Genomic DNA, 23277 nt, shown 5'->3' on the forward strand with positions numbered 1-23277 from the left:
TTACATTTTGACATGGCCAAAATGTTGGTAGTAGGAAAGGTGTACTTATTTTTTCTAAATCTTTTGGATTGTATAAAATGACTACATACTGAAATATATTGTTTTTTGTAGTCATCTAAGTATATTGTTTTGTTTATATAGAAGACAGAGAGGATCACATGTTTATTATTTAGACAGTGGAAAACAATCAAAGAATTAAAGAAGGGTATATTTTCTTTTACCCCTTACATTTAGATTTTTAGATTTTGGTTGTTATAATGAGTATTTTATAATGTGTGCTGTTTATGTTTATCTTTGTGCAGACATTTGTGCGGAACAAATTTTCTAATAAAAGAAAATAATATTTTTCTTTTCCGTGTGTGTATGTACAACTTTCCTAACACCCCCCTTCCCCCTCCCTGGTTTCCTGTTTGTGACTAATCTTCCGGTATGAACTATTACCATGACTCTTGCATATGCACTGCAAATATCTAAATGTTTGACATAGATGTGGTGGTAATTTGTGCATGGTTAGAACTGTTGCAATATTATCATAAAAAAAATATCAACAATCTATATCTAGTTTATCATAATACTATGTATTTTTTGCAATGAGTGAAGGATTATATTAGCCACCAACAAATGTTCCAGTCTTTATTCTCATTCCACATGCCCATAACATAATACATAAAGAATTTGTCAGATACAATGTGTTATAAAATGGTGTCTATGAATCATATTGCCAGCATATACATATATACATATATCAGAAAATGAAATTACATTCTTAATGTCGAAGAACAAAAATGTTTACAGTATTCTCAGTATCCAAGTTGCTTTTCCTCACTATTTTATCTGGCATTACAAAACACCTGTTATGTGTTATAGTAACTACTTCTATGTTTTTTTGACTATTCTACACAAGCAGCATAAGTAAGATTCAAATTAGCCAAGCCTTATTGAAAAAAAAAACAAAAACAAACAAACAAAAAACTAAACAGCAGTAACAGCACTTTTGCATAGTAGAAGTAGAAGACTCTGTCTTCTGTCATCATTACATTTTTCGACGCATTTTGAAATCTCCAGTGTTGGTGTAATCATCCTTATCATAATGAGAATTTCAGGAAAAAGACAAATTAAGAATTAGCACAGCATTAAAAATACCCTGAGCTGAACCAGTGCAGTTTTATGAACTAGTTAGAATATTTGTGGTAGCTGTTAAATGCTAAACAGAATTGGTCATATCAATAATATATATTATTATATACTTACTGCTAAGTGGAATCCTGATATATAGGATTTTGGTGCACTGTAATGCAAAGTTTACAAAAGGAGAGAAATTAAGACATAGAGATGGACAGAGAAAGAAGGCAGAGTGAGATACTGTATGTAGAATGTTGAATGTATTTTTAACCGCTACAGTTGTGTTATTTATTAACCCCTTTGCTTTATAAATATTTCAATCAAAATTATAATCATAATATTACACTAATATTATTTATATGTAATAAGCATTGTCTATTTTTATGTTCTGTAGGTCTTATGTGATTATAGAAAGGAAGCATTTCAATTTAGGCCTATAACAGATAATGTACTGTACAGTACTGTACCTCTTTGGTGATGGAAAGTGGGGTTTAGAGAATCCTGCAGATGTGGCTGCTGCACTGCCAATGTTTGTTCTGTGAATTATAGTTTCATTTTCTATTTAGGATTTTTAAAATAAAAGCATTTGTACAAAAAACATTTCTTGCATAATACCCTGCACTATTCTTGACTTATTTTATGCAAACTAATTTAAAATATATAGATGTTGATATGTTCTATACATTTCATTAAAAATATTTTAAAGCATTGTATTTAGAGTAAATTGACAAAATACAAATGAATCTGATCTGATTGGTCAGGTTCAAACACAATCACATTCAAAAGTATTAGAACCACAAAATTTTTTGATTATATTGTTTTTTTCGTACAATAAATATCAGAATATTTGCTACGTGTTAAGCAACTTGAAACATGGCACTTGTATGGGTTTCTTGTTGACCAGGTGCAAAATTAAATAGCTATGAATGTTGACTCTTGATTTGAGTCCTGGGTTTTGCCTGTGAAGTCTGCATTTTTTGTTGAAAAGAATAAAAAAACAGAATTCTAAAGTCTACAGAAACATTTTGTCTGCCAGTTTACAAAGAAATGCATGCAATCTACTTGGCAGGAGCTTCATCATGCAACAAGACAATGACCCAAAACACACTGCCAACTGACAAACAATCGCCAGACTGTAAACCAATGGAACGTGCATTTCACCTCCTGATGAGGAAACTGAAAGGATTAATCCTCAGCAATCAACAACTGAAAGTAGTGTACTGCGTAATTGCTTTTCAAAACATAAGCAAGTGGGGTTAGTGTCTTTTGTCTAAATTGCACTGTACATAAACAATGTTTTAGACTATAGGTGCCAAACTCGAGGCCTGTGGGCCACATCCGGCCCGGTGTACAATTATATCCGGCCCGCGAGATCATTTTATATAGATCTATTCGCTGATAACACACAAACTACAGATCCCATAATGCAGTGCAACAGCTGCCTTGCAGAACAATAGGTTACCTGGGAACATTCCCGCATCAATCAAGACAAGCGTCTGTTGCTGTAAAGTCAAAGCTAGCCTCTAACAATGGCGAAAGGCAAAGTTGTATAGTTGTAGGCTGAGTACATGTTTAGTGACTTTGCGGTAAACCCGTGTGTCTTATTTGTGGAGCTAATGTAGCTGTAATTAAGGAATTTAATCTAAGAAGGCATTGTGCTTGCTTGTGCACCTTGTGCATGTTTGGTAGCATATACAGTATCTGTGTGAGAGGCTGTTCTCAGTGATGAAGATTAACAAAACAGCACACAGGAGTCGTCTCAGTGATGAACACCTGCAGTCCATCCTGAGAATCTCCACAACACAGAACCTTACACCAAACCTAAACCAACTAGTTGCCAAGAAAAGATGCCAAGCATCCAGCTCTGAGAAAATAGCATAAGAGCAAAAAATACGTTTTGATTTGTTATTTGTATTTTTGCGGAAAAGTATAATTTTTTTGCAGCATGTTCATAGTTGTAACTTGTATAATTTTGACAAGGGATATTTTGATGGAGAGCAAAGTATTTTAAGTTATATAAAGTATACTTTTATGTATTCTGGAATAATATGGCTGTCTGTTTTTATTCATATTTATGTTAAAAAACATTTAGTTTTAGCGTGTTCAATAAATGTTTATCCTGTTCGGCCCGCAACCTAAAGCGTGCTTTGAGTTTTGCCTCCCTGTGCAATTGAGTTCAACACCTCTGTTTTAGACTCATGGTATCTTAAGTGTGTAACCTAGTGAACCAGAGTTAATGTATCCAATGATAGAGACTTAAGCACTTCTGTACATCGCTCTGGATAAGGGCATAAGCCAAATGCTGTAAATGTAAATGTAATGGAATCTGTTGCCTTTATGCAGCATCTTTGGCTGCTGTTTGAAGCGACACATCAATTTTACTTTCATGTGTCAGTGAAAAATTTAACAAGACAAAAATTGATGTAAGCTGTAAGTAATGGACAGATGTAGGAGGTAAGAAAAGTAATTTCAAAATATTTCAATCTCAACAATATCACATGTAGCTCATTTTCTTTTATTTTTTAACATTAACCATATCGCATATATTATATTCTATGAATTTTTTTTTTTACATAAAAGTATCACCTGTCACCATGGTACTGTACTGTCAGATCTGTACTGGCCATTGGACCCCTCCTGTAAAAAAACAATAAAAAAAATTAGGATGATGATAATTATGGAACATTTGTAAAACATATGTTTATATACAATCTCACCTAGAAAGCCTGCTCCAGATACTACGCCTAAGAAAAGATTGGAATAAGGTTAATGTATATTAAGTACTGTAGTATAATATTTAAGTTACATAAACAACAGTTCAGTTTCAGTTATTTAGTATGTTATTTTATAACAAAGTTTACCTTTTCTCTGGTTTTGGAGGCCTTGGAGGTTTGCTGTTGGTCATATAAATAAGGTTATATTTTTAACTAATCAAGATATGTGTCAATAACAAATGCAAAAAGACACAAATTTGAGCAAATGTCTTCAGTAAATACCGGGTTTCCACAGAAGAGTTTAACCAACTTGCAGCACCATCATGTCTCCTTTAGAATGAAAGTTAAGAGATTATTTTTTGGAAAGGAGAAAATCTAGATTGTCAATAATTTTGACAGGCAATTATAATATAAATACTGTCTAAACTATCTAAGATCTCTTTTTGGTCACCATAAAAATAGAAATGTTATTTATCCCATTTTGCTTATAACATATCACACTGCACTGTGTAGCTCTGCAATATTAACATTCTCACACAGCTATATAACATTTTCTTATAGTTGTCTTTCTCACACTTTGGTTAATACTTTGTTTTTAAATATTCAACCTAGACAGTCTGAAGACAAGAGACTTAGAGTTTGTTCTTACCTTGAAATTTGACTCCAAATTGATCTTCTATTTAAAAACAAAATGAAAATAGATTTAGTTTACTGTGAAAAACATTTCTACATATAATATATAATAATATAAACATATTTTGAATAAAAGATTATTGCCTTCTTTCAGATGTTGGTTCATCACTAGTTTTCCTGTCATTGTAGAGTCAATATTTCAATATTAAAAATTAAGCTAAATATTGCAAAATATATAAAAAAGAACATGAAATTTAGAAAGAACATGAATGTGTAAATGTAAAAAACTTACTTCTGGACTTTTCTATAAATGATAATTCCAGCAACAATAGAAAGAAGGAAAAATGAAAACAATGGCAGAATTATATAAAGTCCCACAGTCTCCATACCCAGTCCTTCATATCCTAAAAAAATACACACAAGTCACAATACATCATGGCAGTATTTTAACAAATAAACAAATATGATGAAGGATGTTGCCATACTCACGTTTCACACTTAAAAATGTTGAGCTTTCTTCTTTCTTTCCTCTCCAGAAAGTAGCGTAACAAATGAGATTATCTTCTTTTTCATAGCCAGTTGGGATGAAAGTAATTGTGGAGGTTGTTTCCCATTTACCTGCACTATGCTCCACATGGCTCACCACTTCTCGGGCAGCCTGAACATTCCATGTGATTTTTGGGGGATGTGAGGAACACGTATGCGTAACAGTACACTTTAATGTGAATTGCTTGCCTGGCTCCATCTCCTCTGGAAGAGCTGATATCACAGGTTTGTCTGGAGATGCTGCATTCAAAGAGAGATGAAGATGGTTTATGTTTTTGTACTATATGTTCATAACCATCATTTAATGGTCATAGAAGTGCTAGAATACAACCAAGTTCGTGGCTGATGTACTTAAACATGCACTTAACATGATTAAACCTCTGATTCACCTTTCATAATGATGAACACACAGCTGTGGTTGAATCTGTACTTATCATTGCCTTTTTCTGCATGGAAACAGAATGGCCCATTATCATGGGCTTGGACATTATCAATCTCTAAAGTGCAGTTCTGTTCATCCGGATTCCCCAGAAGCTGTGTGCGGCCCTTAAAGTTGTCCATAACATTAAACTGTCCGGTGTGGTAAACATATTCACCATTACTGGTGTACCACAAACCTCGAAGGCGCATAATAGGTATTTCACCAATTTGGAAAGTACAGGGTATCACCACACAGGAGCGGGTCAGAGCACTGATCTTGGGTACCACGTTTGCCTCAAAAATGTGAAGAGCTGAAATAAAGCAAGCCAAAGGTTGCTAAGAAATATATGATTATAAGAACACTTTAATCTTTATACTGACAAAGTATAAAATAGAAATAAACACATACTGTCATTCTCAAAGGGATCCACCACTTTGGGCACATATTCTAGAGCATTAATAAGAACAATAAGTTATATAAAATAAACATTAAACGGCTTTAATCATGCAGTTATTAACATTGAGTCACTCACTTTGAACCTGTAAAACAATAGAAGATGTAATCTCTCCACCCGGAAATGTTGCAGTACATGTCAATTTCTTGCCATCATCCTCCAGTGAAGCTATATATAATATATTGGAGTAGGTGGCCCAGGTTAATGAAAGGCCTTTTTTAGTCTCCACAGTCTCTGGTAAATCTTTGTAGTTCCAGGTGAAAACTGGAGGATGACCCTTACAAGAATGGAAAACTGTGCAAGTGAAATTCTTTCCAACACCCTCTACAACATCAGCCACATCAGGGTTAATGGTTATATCCTTATATGTACCTGAAAATAAAAAAAGTTGTTTGAAGATCACATAGAAGTATTGCTGCATATTGTAGTGTCAATACTGTGTATAGTTATGAATCATAAAGCATGCCTTTCATACATATCATTCACAAATACATATGTTGAAACATCATGTGGTAAAAATCATTTAGGACACAAATTGCTAACAGTTCCACCAAGTATGTAAGGTCTTTCATAAATGACTTCAAGACAAGGAAATTAAAAAAAAAGGACACAGACTCCACTCAGGATCAGTCTAGGAAACCTAGAAATATGGGACAGCACCACTGTCTGCTCCACCACAATAGGCACTTTAAATTGGGGCAGCATTAACTACTGTATATTTTGATTAGTTTAGAGGAGTTAATACCTGACTTTACACACCCCACACCCTAGGGTAGTAATATGGCAAGATATTTGTTTAAGTCCAGTGAAACTGTTGCGATAATCAGGAGGAGTAAGCCTGCCTGCTGCTGTTCAGGCATTACTACTTACACTGGGCTTTGAGATCAATTTGAGCTTCTGATGTTTGTCCTCCATGGAATGTGGCTTTACATGTAATGGTTGGCTCTTCTTCCTTAATTATAAATGTGTGAACCTTGGTGATCTCCCAAAAGCCATCATGTACAGGAGTGTGTACAGTAATATCAGTCTCAAGTGCTTTCCCCACAGAAAGACTTGGAGGACTGGGTGGACAGGTATACAGGACACTACAGGACACTGTGACTTGCTCTCCCACTCTTGGTATGCCAGTAATGCTTAGTTTTGGTTTATCAGCTTGATCTGTAAAAAGCAACCAGTAGACTGTAATCAACATTTAATCGACATTTAATTAAAAACGTAAACTCCTTGGTAACTTAAAATAACTATATAAAATTAAAAAATAATTACCTGTGACTTGGAGTTCAATAGATTTGTCATAGTAATTTTCCATGTGATATGTATCAATTGATTTTGGATCCATCCAAGGATACAGTCTGTCCCCACTGTGGGACATTTCAAGTTGAGTGATTTCTAAACTGCAGTTTTTCTCACTTGGCAATCCATACAGTCTTGCCTTGCCAAAGAATTTGTTGATGATATTCTGATTATCTGGGTCATACACTAAAGGGTATGATGTTGTGGAGAATAGGTACCATTTTACCTGAACACTGCTAGGTTTTTCTGTTTTAAAGTCAAAGCTGCAGGGAATGACAAGGCAAGATCCACGAAGGCCTTTGATCTTACTTGGCATTGAAAATGTCCAGTCCAAAGAAAACATCCCCCCTTTATTAGAAAATAAATAACGTAGTATGCACAATGAGTAGGATATATTTAAGAATTAATTCATTATGTCCATGTGAAATACTGTATGTAGTGGATGTTTTCCTTTGTTTTTACTACACAACACAAAAATGAACCAAAAACCTTGCAACTTACTTTTTACTTTTAAAGTCACATGATCTGAAGTCTCTCCTTCTAAATTTTGAGCTGTACATGTTAGTGTTTTCCCATGGTCATCCCTTGATGCTTTCAGTTTTAAAGTGGAAACCGTTTCCCACATGTAGGAGGAAACCTTATGCGTTTTAAGAGAAACTGGCATGTTTTGGTAGTTCCAGATTATGTTTGGTTTTTCTTTTAGACATGTGTGGTTCACAGTGCAAGTAAAGGTCTTTTCGATTTCTTCCATAACCTCTTCTTGGGCTGGACTTATTACCGGTTTGTAAAATTCACCTGAGAAAAATAGTTAAGAGTTAATTAAAGACAAAAATGTGAAGTGTACTATCTGATGTACTGGACCTTTTGAGTTATAATCATTGTCTATTGTTTCAGACTCACACAACGGATTAAGACTGATTTCAGTCTTCGATGTCTGTCCACCTGCGTAACTCACTGTGCAAGTAACAGACTTATCACTTTCCTTAAGGATCCATGTCATCTCTATGGTTGCCTTCCAATTCCCATCATAAAGGTGTGAGTGTATTAAATTTGGAGTGCCATGTGAAATACTCAAGCTCAGCTTTGGGGGTGTTGGAGGACAGGCGTGTATCACACTGCAGGACAAGGTTACTTGCTCACCAACTTTTGCAGTACCAAGAAGATTTGCCTGTGGTATCGGTGCAATATCTGTAACAGGTAAACATACGATTTATGAATAATACAAAACATAGTTACAAGGCAAAAATAATGTGTGATATCACATATGTGAAGAATCCTATATATCTTTTTTGAAGGTAATCTTAATTCACTCTTAGAATCTTAACCTTATAATAATTTGAAAGAATATGTAATAAATATGATATCGTCATTATGTATCATATATTCATTATTAAGTGATCATACCTGTCACCTCAAGGGCAATAGTTTCATGATTAAAATTTTTGCTGTGGTATGATTCAATAGATTTTGGGTCCATCCAAGGAAACAGCCTTTCCTGACTATGTGACATTTCAAGCGGCTGGATCTTCAAGCTACAGTTCTTGCCATTTGAGGAGCCAAATAAACTTGTCTTTCCTTGGAACTGTTGAATGATATTTTGTGTTGGTTGGCCATACACCAGAGAGTAACCTGTATTGGAGAGTTTATACCATTTTACGTTGGTTGTGCTTTGCTGGACATTTTTGAAGTCATAATTGCATGGAATAACCACACAGGAACCTCGAATGCCAGAAATTGTGCTGGGCATTGTGAAACTCCAGTCAAGTGAGCCCATTGACCCTGTAATAAAAATATGCACAAAATAATATTTTCATTTGTCATGATAAGAAATATTTCAGAATCCTAAAATTAATTAGCAAAATGCTTCTTTTTCATACTTCTAGCCCTGCCTTTATCTTTACCCTTAAGCATTAAGAGCTTGATTTATAAAAATTCTTATCATTTGGCAGACATCAGAATGTGCTGAATGATGGACATGCATGTCAAGAAGGAATAGTAAGGATACAGGCACATAGAAGGCTTTAACATCAAAGGTTCTTACTCACTTTTTATTCTTAATGTGATTTTAACTGTTTGAACATTCCCTTTAAAATCTGCTTGGCAGGTAATGGTCTTGCCATGATCCCTAGCTGTTGGTGTGAACTTTAATGTGGATCTAGCAATCTGTTTTTTTTCTTGCTTTGTTACTTGAGATTTGCTGCCAGGTAAATCGTCACCATTCCAGATAATGTAAGGTCGGTCTTTGGCACACATGTATGTAACAGAGCAAACAATGTCTTGTTCCACACCCTCAAAAAACTCTGTGTTTGAATCAGGAGTAATCTGGACTTGATCAACGGGACCTATAACAGATAAGACAGGCATTATATAAGACAATACACAATAAGAAAATGATACAAAAACAAATGTAATTTTACTCTAATAATACTTGTACACACTGATATTGTGCATTGTTTCAGACTCACATATAGGATTAAGACTGATTTCAGTCTTTGATGTCTGTCCACCAATGTAAGTCACAGTACAAGCAACAGAATTATCATTTTCCTCAACTGTCCATGTAATCCCTCTGGTTATCTTCCATATTCCATTATGCAAAGGTTTATGTACGAGACTTGTTGTCTCATGTGAAATACTCAGTTTCAGTGTTGGAGGGCTTTCAGGACAGGTGTGTAACACACTGCAGGACAAGGTTACTGGCTCGCCAACTTTAGCTGTGCCAAGAATTTCTGCTTCTGGTTTCGCAACAAAATCTTTGAAGGATAAACATAAAGTTTAAGGGAGACAAAACAGAAAAAGTACAAAAGTAATTTACTACTTGATTGGTGATTTTTTTTTATTTTATAGGCAGCCCACTTTGCCCTGTCACAATTCATGAATATTTAAAAAATGGACTAGCGTTAACCAATTGAACTACCCTGGATTGTGCATATCCCAGCTTATTAGGAATATGGGATAAGAGTGCAGGGTTAGCCATAGTACGGCTGATCCTGGAGTGGGGTTAAGGGTATTGCTCAAGGGCCTACTGTAGGAGGCCTCATGGTGGTACAGTAGGTGAGTAGTTGAAAAGTGTTTTCTGATAAAATGCTCTGTGAATGTACTTCATTTTTGTTTTTGATCGTTCTTTTTTTCGCACTTAAAACCATAATGACATTTATATCATGTGAAGTTTGCAATTACTGAAAATAAATTGTAAAATTTGTAGTAAATTTGATATTTTGTATATTATATAAATATATAAGTATACACCAGTAAAAGCATTCATCGTACCTGTCACCTCAAGGGCAATAGTTACATCCTTAAAATTTTGTCGGTGGTAGCTTTCAGTAGGAGTTTGGTCCATCCAGGGAAACAGTCTTTCCTGATTATGTTGCAGCTCGAGTGGATGGATCTTTAAGCTGCAGCTCTTATCATTTGAGGTGTCATACAAACTTGTCCGACCTTTGAACTTATCATCGATTTTGCTGAATAATTTGTCATACACCAGAGGGTATCCAGAAGTGGAGAATTTATACCATCTTACGTCTGTGCCACTACGCTGGGAGTTTTTGAATATATAATTGCAGGGAATGACCACACAGGATCCTCGGATGCCAGTGATTGCACTGGGCATTGTGAAACTCCAGTCAAGTGAGCCCATTGACCCTAAAACAAAAATACATTCAAATGTTCATTTTACATTTTCATGATGACATACTAAATGTCTAGGAATCCTAAAAAAAACCATTAACAATTCCTGAGCAACAGAACAGAAACAAAACTGTAAGCCATGCACGTAGTTCTAACCTTAAGCATTCATAACTTATGAATAAGATTAACCAAATTTCTTGTAATAAACAGTCAAGAAAGCATCCTAAATGCATTCACAAGTGATGTGCATACATCTAATGCAAATAGGAGCTAGACAATTAGGGATAAGTAAGTAGACTATGAAGTCCTTAACTTTAGAAATTTTTACTCACTCTTAACTCTTAAAGTAATTGACATTCTTTGCTGATTCCCTTTTAATGTACTTTGGCAGGTAATGGTCTTGCCATTATCATCACCCTTTGCTGTGAACTTTAATGTAGATTTAGCTTCAGATTTTGAGTCCTGCATTGTTCTATAACTACTGATTTCTTTTAACTGTCCATCATTCCAAACAATGTTAGGTCGATCACTGGAGCACATGTAGGTAACATAGCAAGTAATTTCTTGTTCCACACCCTCCAGAAACTCTGTGTTTGAAACAGGAGTAATCCAGACACGATCAATGGAACCTGCAATATGTAATAAAAGTGTTATCTAAGACAACAAACAGATGTACATTTTTGTAAACAGAATACACATAGCAATTTTGTTTTTCTATGAACAAAATGATGCATTCAAAAATTATACAGTATAAAAATATGACTTACACTGGGCATTATGTGTTGTTGTGGTGACTGCAGACAAACCCCCACTGTGTGTAACAGAACATTGAATGTTGTTTCTTTCAGCCAAAACAACCCCTACACGTGTCAGTGTGATTTCCCATTTGCCATAACCATAGTCTTCATCTTTCAATTCGTCTGTTCTGGATTTTTTCTCTATCCCACTCAGACTCAGAGAGGGTCGTCTGTAAGGACACGTGTGATACGTTCTGCACTGAACTGTAATGCTGTCCCCAATTTTCTGACCTCCAGAAATGGTAACAATGGGGTCTTGTGGATATGCTGCCTCATTCAAAATGAACAGAAAACACAATTATATTCATCTGATAAATTTTACATATTACAAAGTTACATTTTCACAGACACAAAAAATAATTTTTAACTGTCAATTGGATTGAAAAGGACAAAAAAAAGTAAGTAAATGTAACACTTACAATCGATATGGATTAACGTACTAACATCATAGAATTTGAAGGTTCTCCATCCAATATGTTCAGGGTCTACCCAAGTATATATTCTGTCTCCATGATGGGAAGGACTAAGGTGCTGAATCACTAGACTGCAGTCCCCATGTTCTCCTGAATATAATCTGGTTTTACCTCTGTACTTATCAATCACTGAAGTAGGGTGCCAAGCATCAAACACTAGAGGATATCCACGGTCAGCATACTGATACCACACTATCCGATATGGGTTGTTAGGAGGATAATAATAATAATAGGTGAATCTACATGGTATAACAAGGCAGGATTTGTATAGGCCATGAATGTCTGAAGGCATATTAACACTCCAGGCCCAGGTTTTGCTGAACAAGATGCCTGTGTGCCAAAATATGGTATATTAGTTCATTCCCATGTTCATAACTCACTATTATTGTTCCATACATAAACAAGTTTAAAACACACCATACCGTAAAGTATTAGATCCAGCAACAGCAACCGTTTCATGATCTCAGACCAAAATGATGCAGATAAACGGAAATGGCAAATCTACAATAGACATGACATAAATTTAATAAGATTATAAGACAATTATCCGAGAATACAGCATTTGTTCTATGCAAGCTTAATTAGATGTGTGTGTGTGTGTGGGGGGGGGGGGGGGGTGGTGGTGTGTATGTGGGGGGGGGGTGTCAGTATTTACTAACAGAATAAAAAAAATGGATTTTTTTCTTAAAACCAAATGTCATTACACATATACACCATTTGGAGCATTGTGCTTAGCAGTTCGTGTGTCGTGTAAAGCTTCCTCTCATTTCTTCTGCCACACTGAGTGTAGATTTCATCCAGCATGGAAACTTTACTAGAAAACTACTAGCACACTGCATGATGCTTACTATCAAGTTCAGTCTTTAACACTGCCTTAATAGCTCTCACACAGTGTGATATTCAGTGTCTCTGTGAACTTGATCCATGTTGCTCAATAAACAGAAATCACTTCTACCTCCTCTGATAGTTTGGGAAAAATCATCTGCCAGAGAAGCTCAGGGTTTTAATGCCAAAAGTAGACTTTATTGTCAAGTTTCACAATGTCAACATTGTTCCTTCCAAGGATATAAGCATAACTGCCATCTCTCAACTATATTTCCAGTTCTTTATTCGTTATTCCCGCCCGACTATGATGCTATTTTCCATGTTAACGACCATGTTTCTAGGTTCCAGGGAAAGATGTTCCAGATATGAAAATTTTACTACAGAAAAATCCCCACCCTCTCTTCACACGTTTTCATGATTCTATTTTAGCAGCAAAAAAAGCAGAAGCGAGAGTATATTATGCTTCTAAACATCAAAGAAATTATTTTAAGATATAAATTTATTAAGTTTGCAGGCAGATATCTGTTGGGTGAAACTTTTTCAATTTACAATTTAACACTGAGCATTGAGCAGGTAAAGGTAATTGTAACAAAAAAGTATGGAGTCATTCTAGAATCAGGAGTAATAAAATAGTATAAACAGTATAATCATACAGAGTAGCACAAATCCTAATAGCTGATTATTATGTATGCATGCACAACCCCTAGGTGTAGTTTTGTAAAACTATATATTACTTTTTAGTCCTTACTTCCTCTTTAATCGAGATGGGCATTTTATAATGAAGTACTGATAAAGCAACAGAAGAAATTGTACAGAAGCCTAGAAGCATCATCATTCATAGAAGCTACTGTAACTGTTTTTTAAACCTAAAACAATTTTGCATTATAAAACACTACTTAACTTTAAAAGTAAAATGGGGTGCCATCATATGTTAAACAACACTTCAATTTTTACAATCAATTAATAATTTATTTATTAATACCTACATACACACATACCTTCATACATACATACATTCCTTCATAAATACATACATACTTACAAAGTGGATATCTTGTGTTCCTCCTTAGAAATCTATTCCACACCAATCAGCTCACACATAGCAGTCGTAATGCACATGAACTCTTCCGCTGCTCAGAAGCTTAAACACAAAATACAAGACCATTTTTGCTGCTAATAACAAAGCATTGCATCCCACCCACTCACATGACAGGCAATGTGGTTATAAAAGGAGGGAGGTTGTATAAGCAGCCACAGTGTTTAAGAAATGTACAATGAGGTTTTCATGTCTGTAGAATATTTTCTCACAAATGCATTTTTTCTTGTATAATTCTAGCACAAACCCAAGTCAATAACTACAGTTTCTTAAATCTGCAGCAACAAATATCAAATGTTTTGCATTCACTTTTACATCACCTACTGTACAGTATCTCTGTGAAATGATTAGCAAAAGTGATGTGCAGCTGTAAACCCAGGTGCAGGAAGTCAGAGATTGGAAAACTTATGGGGCATCCTTTCAATGAATAAAAATGCAGAGTTTGCGCATGTATTTTTATTCCATTAATTTGCTGCACTTTTAAAATAAGTACTGATCTCGTCCAAAGTCTCGGGAAGTCTAGCACGTTGAGATAAATGCCTGAGCCACACCATACACTCAGTCTCTTGGAGCACAACCTCATTACTCTTTCTCTGTTAAGCAATGTCATTAACTTCATACTCACTGTGAAGCCCCTAAATGCACAAAAACAACTGGAACATATAAGAAACAGTTTAGAAAAATTACAACTGATTCCTAAAGCAGCTGTAATGTATAAATTTATATCAATTACATGTAGCTGTGTGTAATTGTCTCACAGGCTCAAGACAGGCTCAAAAATGTGCAATCAATTATTCTTTAAGGATTTTAAGATCAGACACTCCCACACACACACACACACACACACACACACACACACACACACACACACACACACACACACACACACACACACACACACACACACACCAGAGATGACCTTTTGGTGCTTAATCTGTGAATACACACAGCTGCAGTGTAGTCAACTATAAAATCTGTTACGACTCATATAAACAGTCATGCTTTTTCAAGCACATTACAGATATCAAGAAATAATAAAAAAAATGTCCTAAGTCCGCAAAAAATGGGGGGTTTGTGGCAGGCGGGGCATCCGCCATAAACCCTATACCAAATCAAATCTGTGGACCTCTGTGACGAGCCTGGACAAGGAATGCTGAAAGAACAACAACATCAACCAGTTGCTCACACTTCTTTAAAGCAATGTCAAACTACCCAAAATAAAACAATGTATTATTTAAAAAAAAATGGTGGTTGTTCCTGTAGATGTATACCAGCTTCTTTAGCCTTCAGGAGATCCTATATTTATGAAATAATATCTGCATCAATGTCAAATGTTTAATAAGAGTAAAACTTCGAAAATACTAAAACTTTAAAAATTATCAATTTTTTTTTATACCTCCATTACTAGACCACTTATTCCTTTAATGATGCAGCAAGTATTAAAGCCCTGCTGTATGCATCCAATGACTTGTATCTCACAGTAACACTAGCCTTGTGCTGACTGCACAAACTATAAGGCATGCTAAGCTGATAAACACGATAAACATAATTTTAGTCACTTTCTTGTCAGTAAACAGACTGAAAATGCAGCTACTACCATTACATGAACTTCCCTTTTGTGTCTTCCCTCATGGCCATTCCTTAGAAATTCCACTCTAAGAAGTCTGTTATATTGCTACTTGGACATCCCTGTGGAAGTTCTCTAGTTCCACAATGTCAACATTGTTCCTTCTAAGGATATAAGCATGACTGCCATCTCTCAACTATATTTCCATTTCTTTATTCTTTATTCTCGCCCCACTATGATGCTATTTTCCATGTTAACGATCATGTTTCTAGGTTCCAGGGAAAGATGGCTATACATTGCATCACCTCAACATGTTGGAAGGTCTCAGAATGCATGTACATACAGTAAGAGGGTATCTTTAGAGGGTAAATTCTAGGTTTGTTTTGTAGCTAATTTAATTAATCTGGAAAATATGTGCTTCTTGTTCTTTCATTGACACTACTAGAGAATAGAGTATTTAAAAAATGAGAGGATTCATAAAAGAAAACAATGTAGCAAAAATCTAATATGTATAGCAAGTCGCAACAAACTTTGATGTTGGCTTCGACGGTGCAAGTATTCGCAAAGGCCGGTGCATTTTTGAGGCGAGTGGACAGAAAGATTGTGAAAGCTACTGGACTGCTAGGGTGCCAATACTTTTGGAGGTGAGCGGACATGAGCATGTGACGTGATCCGAATACCCGTGAGGTAGTTCCCATCATTGTGCTCAGTGTTTTGATATGTCACATGTCCATGTTGTGCAAATTTTTAATTTTGACGTGACATCACGTTACGTCACGTGACAAGACCAGAATACCCGTGGGGCAGTTCCCCTCATTGTGCGGAGTGTTTTGATATGTCACATGTCCATGTTGTGCAAATTTTTAATTTCGCTTGTTTTTGGGGCGGGGCTACATGTGACATCACATGACGTCACGTGACGTGACCATAATACCCGTGGGGCAGTTCCCCTCATTGTGCTGAGTGTTTTGATATGTCACATGTCCATTTTTAATTTCGCTTGTTTTTGGGGCGGGGCTACATGTGACATCACGTGGTGTCAAGTGAAGTCACCAGAATACCCGTTGGGGTGCCAATACTTTTGGCAAAAGGTGGCTACTGAGGGTTTGGACATTTCATGTCAATACTGCAGTCATTATGGGATTCTACTTATTATTATACTGCATAGAACAGTACATGCAATTCTTAATGTTGGATGTATTGTGTGTGTGAGAGCTTAGAGGACTTTTCGGAATTCCCCGTTCAAGTCTATGAGATGTTCAATCGTCGACTACCGGAAAACCGAAAATCCCGTCGTAACTCCGAAATAAAAATTTCGTCCGGAGTAAGGTCCTAAAGAACCTGAGATCGGTGTAAATCGCTCGAAAACTTGCCGAGTTATAAACCTCAAAAATTTATAATGGAAGTCTATGGGAAAAAAGGCCACACTTAGAAAAGTAATAGCAACAAACCAGACCAGGGTCTACGACATATCCGAATTTGGTGCAAGCCCTAGGCCAAATTTTAAAAAAAAATTGTTGGCTAATAATAATAATAATAATAATAATAATAATAATAATAATAATAATAATAATAATAATAATAATAAGCTTATAACGGAAATCAGAATGTTGGCTTCTACAAAGCCAACATAATTATATGTTCCAGATATGAAAATTCTACTAAAGAAAAATCCCCAACCTCTCTTCACACGTTTTCATGAATCTATTTTAGTAGCAAAAAAAGCAGAAGTGAGAGTATATTACGCTTATAAACAGCAAAGAAATTAGATATAAATATAAGATATAAATTTATAATTGATATGGAATTTATAATTTATTCATATTATTACATTTGCAGGCAGATATCTGTTGGGTGAAACTTTTTCAATTTACAATTTAACACTGTTTCACACTCTTTCAGTTTCTTCCCACAAGCCATCAGACTTCTCAATAACTGAACTGTACTATACTGAGCACAACATACACACACATCATCTGTATGGACTGCATAGACCCTCACAAAACACACACACTGTTTTGCATGTTTCTGCTGTTTTTGCACTTACTGTACAGTCCAACATTTCAGCTGTTTTTGCACATATTGTACAATATCTCAGCCATTACGCACATACTATACAATATTTCAGTCATTTGCTGTTTTTTGCACAACTCTATATATTATCCAGAGGACCTGCTGATAAGAAACTGTGTTCATTCTAATGTTACTACATTCAGTATTTACACTGGTCGATCGGCGCTGTTTCTGTTAGGTTATTGTCCTTTGTGTATTGCATTTTTTGTACTTTTTGTATTGTCTTTTGTACTTTATGTCTGCACTGTTTTTTGTCCTGCACTGTCTTTTGTCCTGCACTGTCTTGTTTGTCTTGTCCTGCACTGTTTGCACCAGGTTGCACAGTTGCACTTTATGTGGCTAAGACTACTTACATGTCCTTAGCCCTGTCTTTGTTTTATGTAGCATCTTGATCCTGGATAAACGTCTCATTTCACTGTGTACTGCAACAGCTATATATGGTTGAAATGACAATAAAAGCTTCTTGACTTGGCTTGACTTGACTTGACTTGACTGAGTGCTCATTGAGCAGATAAAGGTAATTGTAACAAACAAGTATGTTTGTCATGAGTCATGTATGAGTCATTCTGAAATCAGGAGTAATAAAATAATATAAACAGTATAATCATACAAAGTAGCACAAATCCTAATAGCTGATTATGATCAGTGTTGTGCTAGTTACTAAGAAATAGTAACTAGTTACAGTTACTAGTTACTTCATTCAAAAAGTAACTCAATTACTTTGTTGATTACTTGCACCAAAAAGTAATGCATTACTGTTAAAAGTAACTTTTTAGTTCCTTTTTTAAAGAACGTTCTGTAATGTTCCCTTTAATGCCCTTTTATGCGTTATGGTCTATACCGGGCATCACCAAATGGTGGACCGCGGTCCGGATCTGGACCGAGTGACGGGTCTGCCCGGACCCGTTAAAATTCTAATATTGTCATATTAAGCATCTCCTTATTATAATCTAATATTATACGATTATATAAGCTCTTTGATATTAATATAAAAGATAAATCTTTCATTCATGCGCAGTTAATATGGTTATTACGACAGGAGCGTCATCAAAACCCAAGCCAAAAACAGATTGTTTCTGTTCCATACTCCAGAGCAGAAGGTGGCAGTAATGCACCTAATTACTTTGGTAGGACAATTAAGATTCAAACTGCTGGCAGGACAGTTACATGCCCATTTCTCTCACTAGGAACAGAAGGTGGAAAGGGAGTAAGGAGAGGTGGAAAGGATAGAGGAAAAAGGGAGCTGCTCAAAGCTCTGCACGTTTCTTTTGTTCAGTAAATTCTGCCCTGTTCTATTTTACTTGAAATGTTCTTTTGACTAAGGTTCCTGTGTTATTAATGTAGTTAATATTTAAAAAAAAGGGGCAGCTCAACAGTCTTTTGTTTAATTTTTTTCTTAAAGATTAAAAGCACTTTTATTTTATTCAAAAGATTCTGAATGTTTTACATTACTTGAAATATAGGCCCTAAGTTCAGGCTGCTCAAAGCTGTGTTTGCACTTTTTATTTATTTTATTCAGAAGAAATTCTGTGTCTGTTGTCTGTTAGGACAACTCAGGGTGATGTGCAGTGTTAGGTTTCCGCCACACATAACGTTTACAATTTTGGCCAAAAGTTAAATTTTGGTCTCATCTGACCAGAGCACCTTCTTCCATATGCTTGTCGCAAACTGCAAATGGGATTTCTTATGGCTTTATTCAACAATGGCTTTTTTCTTGCCACTCTTCCATAAAGACAAGATTTCTTTAAGGTTTTTAAGATCAGACACACACAAACACACACACACACACACACACACACACACACACACACACACACCAGATATGACTTTTTGGTGCTTAATCTGAATGCACACAGCTGCAGTGTAGTCAACTGTAAAATATCTTACAGCTCATATAAACAGTCATGCTTTGTCAAACACATTACAGATATCAAGAAATAATAAAAAGCTGTCCTAACTCTGCAAAAAATGGGAGGTTGTGGCAGGAGGGGCATCCGGCATAAACCCTATACCAAATCAAATCTGTGGACCTCTGTGATGAGCTTGGACAAGGAATGCTGAAAGAACAACCAGTTGCTCACAGTTCATTAAAGCAATGTCAAACTACCCCAAAATAAAACATAAAGTATTATTTAAAAAAATAATAATAATTTGGTTGGTTTTGGTGAGCTCTGGTGGCGTTTGGTGAGTTTTCTAATAATGTTGGGGGTTGTTCCTGGAGAGGTATACCAGCTTCTTTAGCCTTAAGATCATATATTTCTGAAATAATATGTGCATAAATGTCTAACATTAAAAATAGCAAAACTTTAAAAACAGTAAAACTTCAAAAATACTAAAACTTGAATAATTAGTAAAAAAAAAATAATAATAAAATTGAGAAATGGTTAATATAGTTAATAAATAGTTAATATTATAGGCATGGGCGTAAATTTCATTTAACAGTAGGGGGGACAATAAATATAAAATTTCTTATGAGCAATTTTTGAAGGGGGACACAAATAACAGTCTAATTGTACTTATATAGATATGTCCCCACAGTGAAAAACTTTGCTTTTATCATTATTATTGTAGCATAGAGACGCGTCATTATGGTTATTTTCAAAGTTTTTCTTCAATGAAAGTAAAACTATCATAAAAATAATCACAACAATTAAAACAAGGAATTAAAAAGGGTTTAAAATTTTATTTAAAATTAATTAAGACACTTAATAACAATAGAAATTGATTATACAAAAAAAATACAGTGAGGTCAGTTCGGACGTAGCACAGTGCTCATTTAGTAAATGCACAGCTAAACAATATGCTAATTGTGGCAGTTAATGTTAAGTTAACATTATGCCAAGTCGTCCCAAATAAAACAATGCATGGGAAACGGCTTTGGCGTGTTAGTTACAGTGCACTATGTAACAAGCTATTGTAAACAAGCTAACATTAACTACATAAGTAATATTTTAATCGCTAATATAGCAGATTCATGGAAAATTACATCGGTAATCAGCATTTTTGCCACAACTAATTTATGAATGAGTCTGCATCAACTACATTAAAGAGAATCGCTTTATTTAAAGTGAATAAAATCCCCTACTTAAAGGAGTTGAACAATAATTGAGCCGCAGCCAATTTTTTTTGGGGGGGACAACCCTCGGATGGGGGGGGGGGGGGGTATATGTCCCCCCCGTCCTCCCCGGGATTTACGCCCATGATTATAGGCCACATGTACAAAAGTGGACTAAAGAACTGTGCATTAAAACTTCAGTAGACTCATGAACAAAGACAATTTTTATAATTATATTTATAATATTGAAAATTAGAATAAGAAAAAAGGCACTCTTATCTTTATCCTTTTTACCACTGATTTAATTAACATTAAACACCACTGCAGGATAAACATGAATGAATGAATGAATGAATGAATGAATGAATGAATGAATGAATGAATGAATGAATAGCAAAACTGGACAGATGAAGACTGGAATGTTTTTCAGCCTCAGATCTCTGCTACTGTTGTAAATAGTGATTCTCCTCAGAGATTATCTCTGAATAGTGAGTATCTCTGAGTGCTACACAGTTGACTGGGTAATTCCTCCTGCAGAATTGCCACTCACAGGATGTTTATTTGTTTATTTATTTGTGTGTTTGTTTGTGCTCACTATTCTAAGTAAACTCTATAGTTGAATGGGTGGGAACATTCCAGGACATCAGCAATTTACAGAACTACAGAAATCGTGCAACAACCAACCTGCACGATGATGTACTGGAAAGGCTTTGTGACCTCAGCTTGCTGCAGAAAGACCAGGCCTCCAGTCCTCGGCGTCGCCTGATACCGGAGACCAGGATAGGGGACACCGAAAGCATGGTAAGTGGGTGTCCAATGCCTAAAAACAAACCCTAGCCGGCCGGTTCTCCCGTCCATTCTACAAGCCAATGTTTGCTCCCCGGACAATAAACTGGACATCCGACTCAAACATGCTACACGGCGAGAGTTTAATGACTGCTGCGTGTTTGTTTTCACAGAGACGTGGCTCAGAGACAGAGTTCTGGATGCCGCCATTCAGCTGGACTGGATCACTTAATTTAGAGCTGACAGAAATGCAGCTCTGTGCGGTAAGACTCGCGGTGGTGGTGTGTGTTTACATCAACAAAGAATGGTGTAAGAACCATTGTTTCTAATTACTGTGGAGTTTGTGACTGTTAAATGCAGGCCATTTTATTCACCACTGTTTACATTGTCGGAGTTTACATTCCCCCAGTGCTAATGCTAAAGAGGCGCTAATGCTAAAGAGGTGCTAAGGGTTTATTAGCTTTATGGAGCAATTAGCGATCTACAAAATGTTCACCCCAAAGGACTGTTTATCATCGCCAGAGATTTCAATCATGCAAATATAGTGCATGGATAGTGAGGACAGTTGTGGTGCAAACAGCAAGAGTGAAAGCATGGAAGAGCGAATTAAGAGTGTTCTAATTTAAGAGTTTAGAGAACTTTGAAGCTTTGCAAGTTCAGTTTATTTCCTTTCCCAATAAATCTACAATTTATCGGAACTTTTAAGAACATTCTTCAAAGCAACAAATTAAACATGAAAATTAAAAAGCACAAATGATTTCTATTGACAATTATTCATGCATTAAACATGACATTATACTGGAGGTACTGTAGGTTTTACTTAAAATGCAAGCAGTCAAAACTAAAGGGTTAGGCAAACTTACATTTACAGTACATTTACATTTACGGTATTTGGCAGACAAATGCCATAATCAACAAACACAATGGTCAGGCAATCAGTCAGAATCAACAAGGGTTAGAATCAACTATGGCAGGGGCGGTTCTTCAGCCCCCCTGTGTGTGTTCTCAGCCACCCTAAAACGTCATTAGCTGTTTCAAGACTGGCATCATTACATCATGCATAAAATTTTGGTGTCCACTTTTGCCATTTTAAATAATACCATAAGTTTTGGTTTACTATGTAGTCATATAATATATAATATAAAACCCTTCTTGTTTTAAATTCTAACTGAGGGCTAAAACCCCTAAAGATGAAATCCTAGAACCGCCCCTGATTGATTAGTATAGAATAATCAGATAATATTAACAACGTACCCGGAATCTTTTCTGTACTGAGCCCGCCTGGTTACCCCTTGGAGAAAAGAAAACAAGTTCCGCAAATCCGTGATCAAGGTTTTGTATTTCGTCCCCTCAGTTTATAAACCGTACTCACGGATTATTAAACTGTTCCCTCAGTTTTACAAACCGTACGCACGAGTTAACAATCCGTGCTCTCAGATTTGTAAACCGTACCCTCAGTTTTTGTAATCCGTTCCCACAAACTCATAACGCTTTCGCAATCCGTACCCACGGTTTTGCAAACTGTACTCACGGATTTATATCCCTCCCCTCCCTCATTATAGACATCTGTAGACCACAAGCACAACAGCTCCACACACATTGTGTTTAAACTTAATTTTTTTTAAAATAGAGAATTTCCTTAATTTTCTAAAATATGATAGAGAGTTGGATGACCTTACTGAGTCAACTTTTAAAAAAAGGAGAAGGTAAAAACCAATACAAAACGAATAATGCACAGATTATTTGGCTGAATACATTTGTATATAGTTATTTAATAATACCATATTAACCA

At 35.7% G+C, this 23277-nt stretch overlaps 1 protein-coding gene across 4 annotated transcripts; it reads right to left on the reverse strand.

Annotated features, from left to right (window-relative positions):
- Nucleotides 1–619: 619 nt before the first annotated feature.
- Nucleotides 620–22945, reverse strand: LOC113643674. Of its 4 annotated transcripts, none has more exons than XM_047820810.1 (29): nt 22740–22945; nt 21384–21461; nt 13951–14049; nt 12506–12584; nt 12030–12413; nt 11581–11877; nt 11146–11442; nt 10454–10828; nt 9649–9936; nt 9229–9525; nt 8588–8962; nt 8084–8371; nt 7685–7978; nt 7157–7531; nt 6761–7048; nt 5969–6262; nt 5845–5883; nt 5405–5746; nt 4959–5255; nt 4762–4873; nt 4614–4646; nt 4486–4512; nt 4119–4166; nt 3984–4016; nt 3840–3866; nt 3709–3759; nt 1590–1658; nt 1252–1288; nt 620–1081 (listed from the first exon to the last, which is right to left on the reverse strand). In XM_047820810.1, exons 4-29 carry the CDS (start codon nt 12540–12542, stop codon nt 1034–1036), a joined length of 5052 nt encoding a protein of 1683 aa, XP_047676766.1. In that variant the 5' UTR covers nt 12543–12584; nt 13951–14049; nt 21384–21461; nt 22740–22945; the 3' UTR covers nt 620–1033. The 4 variants fall into 4 exon arrangements, with proteins under 4 accessions (XP_047676766.1, XP_047676767.1, XP_027003853.2 ...); XM_047820811.1 differs by having other exon boundaries at nt 13947–14049; XM_027148052.2 differs by lacking the exon at nt 21384–21461.
- Nucleotides 22946–23277: the final 332 nt, after the last annotated feature.

This window comes from Tachysurus fulvidraco, chromosome 11 (genome assembly GCF_022655615.1).
Source record: "Tachysurus fulvidraco isolate hzauxx_2018 chromosome 11, HZAU_PFXX_2.0, whole genome shotgun sequence".
Taxonomy (NCBI): domain Eukaryota; kingdom Metazoa; phylum Chordata; class Actinopteri; order Siluriformes; family Bagridae; genus Tachysurus; species Tachysurus fulvidraco.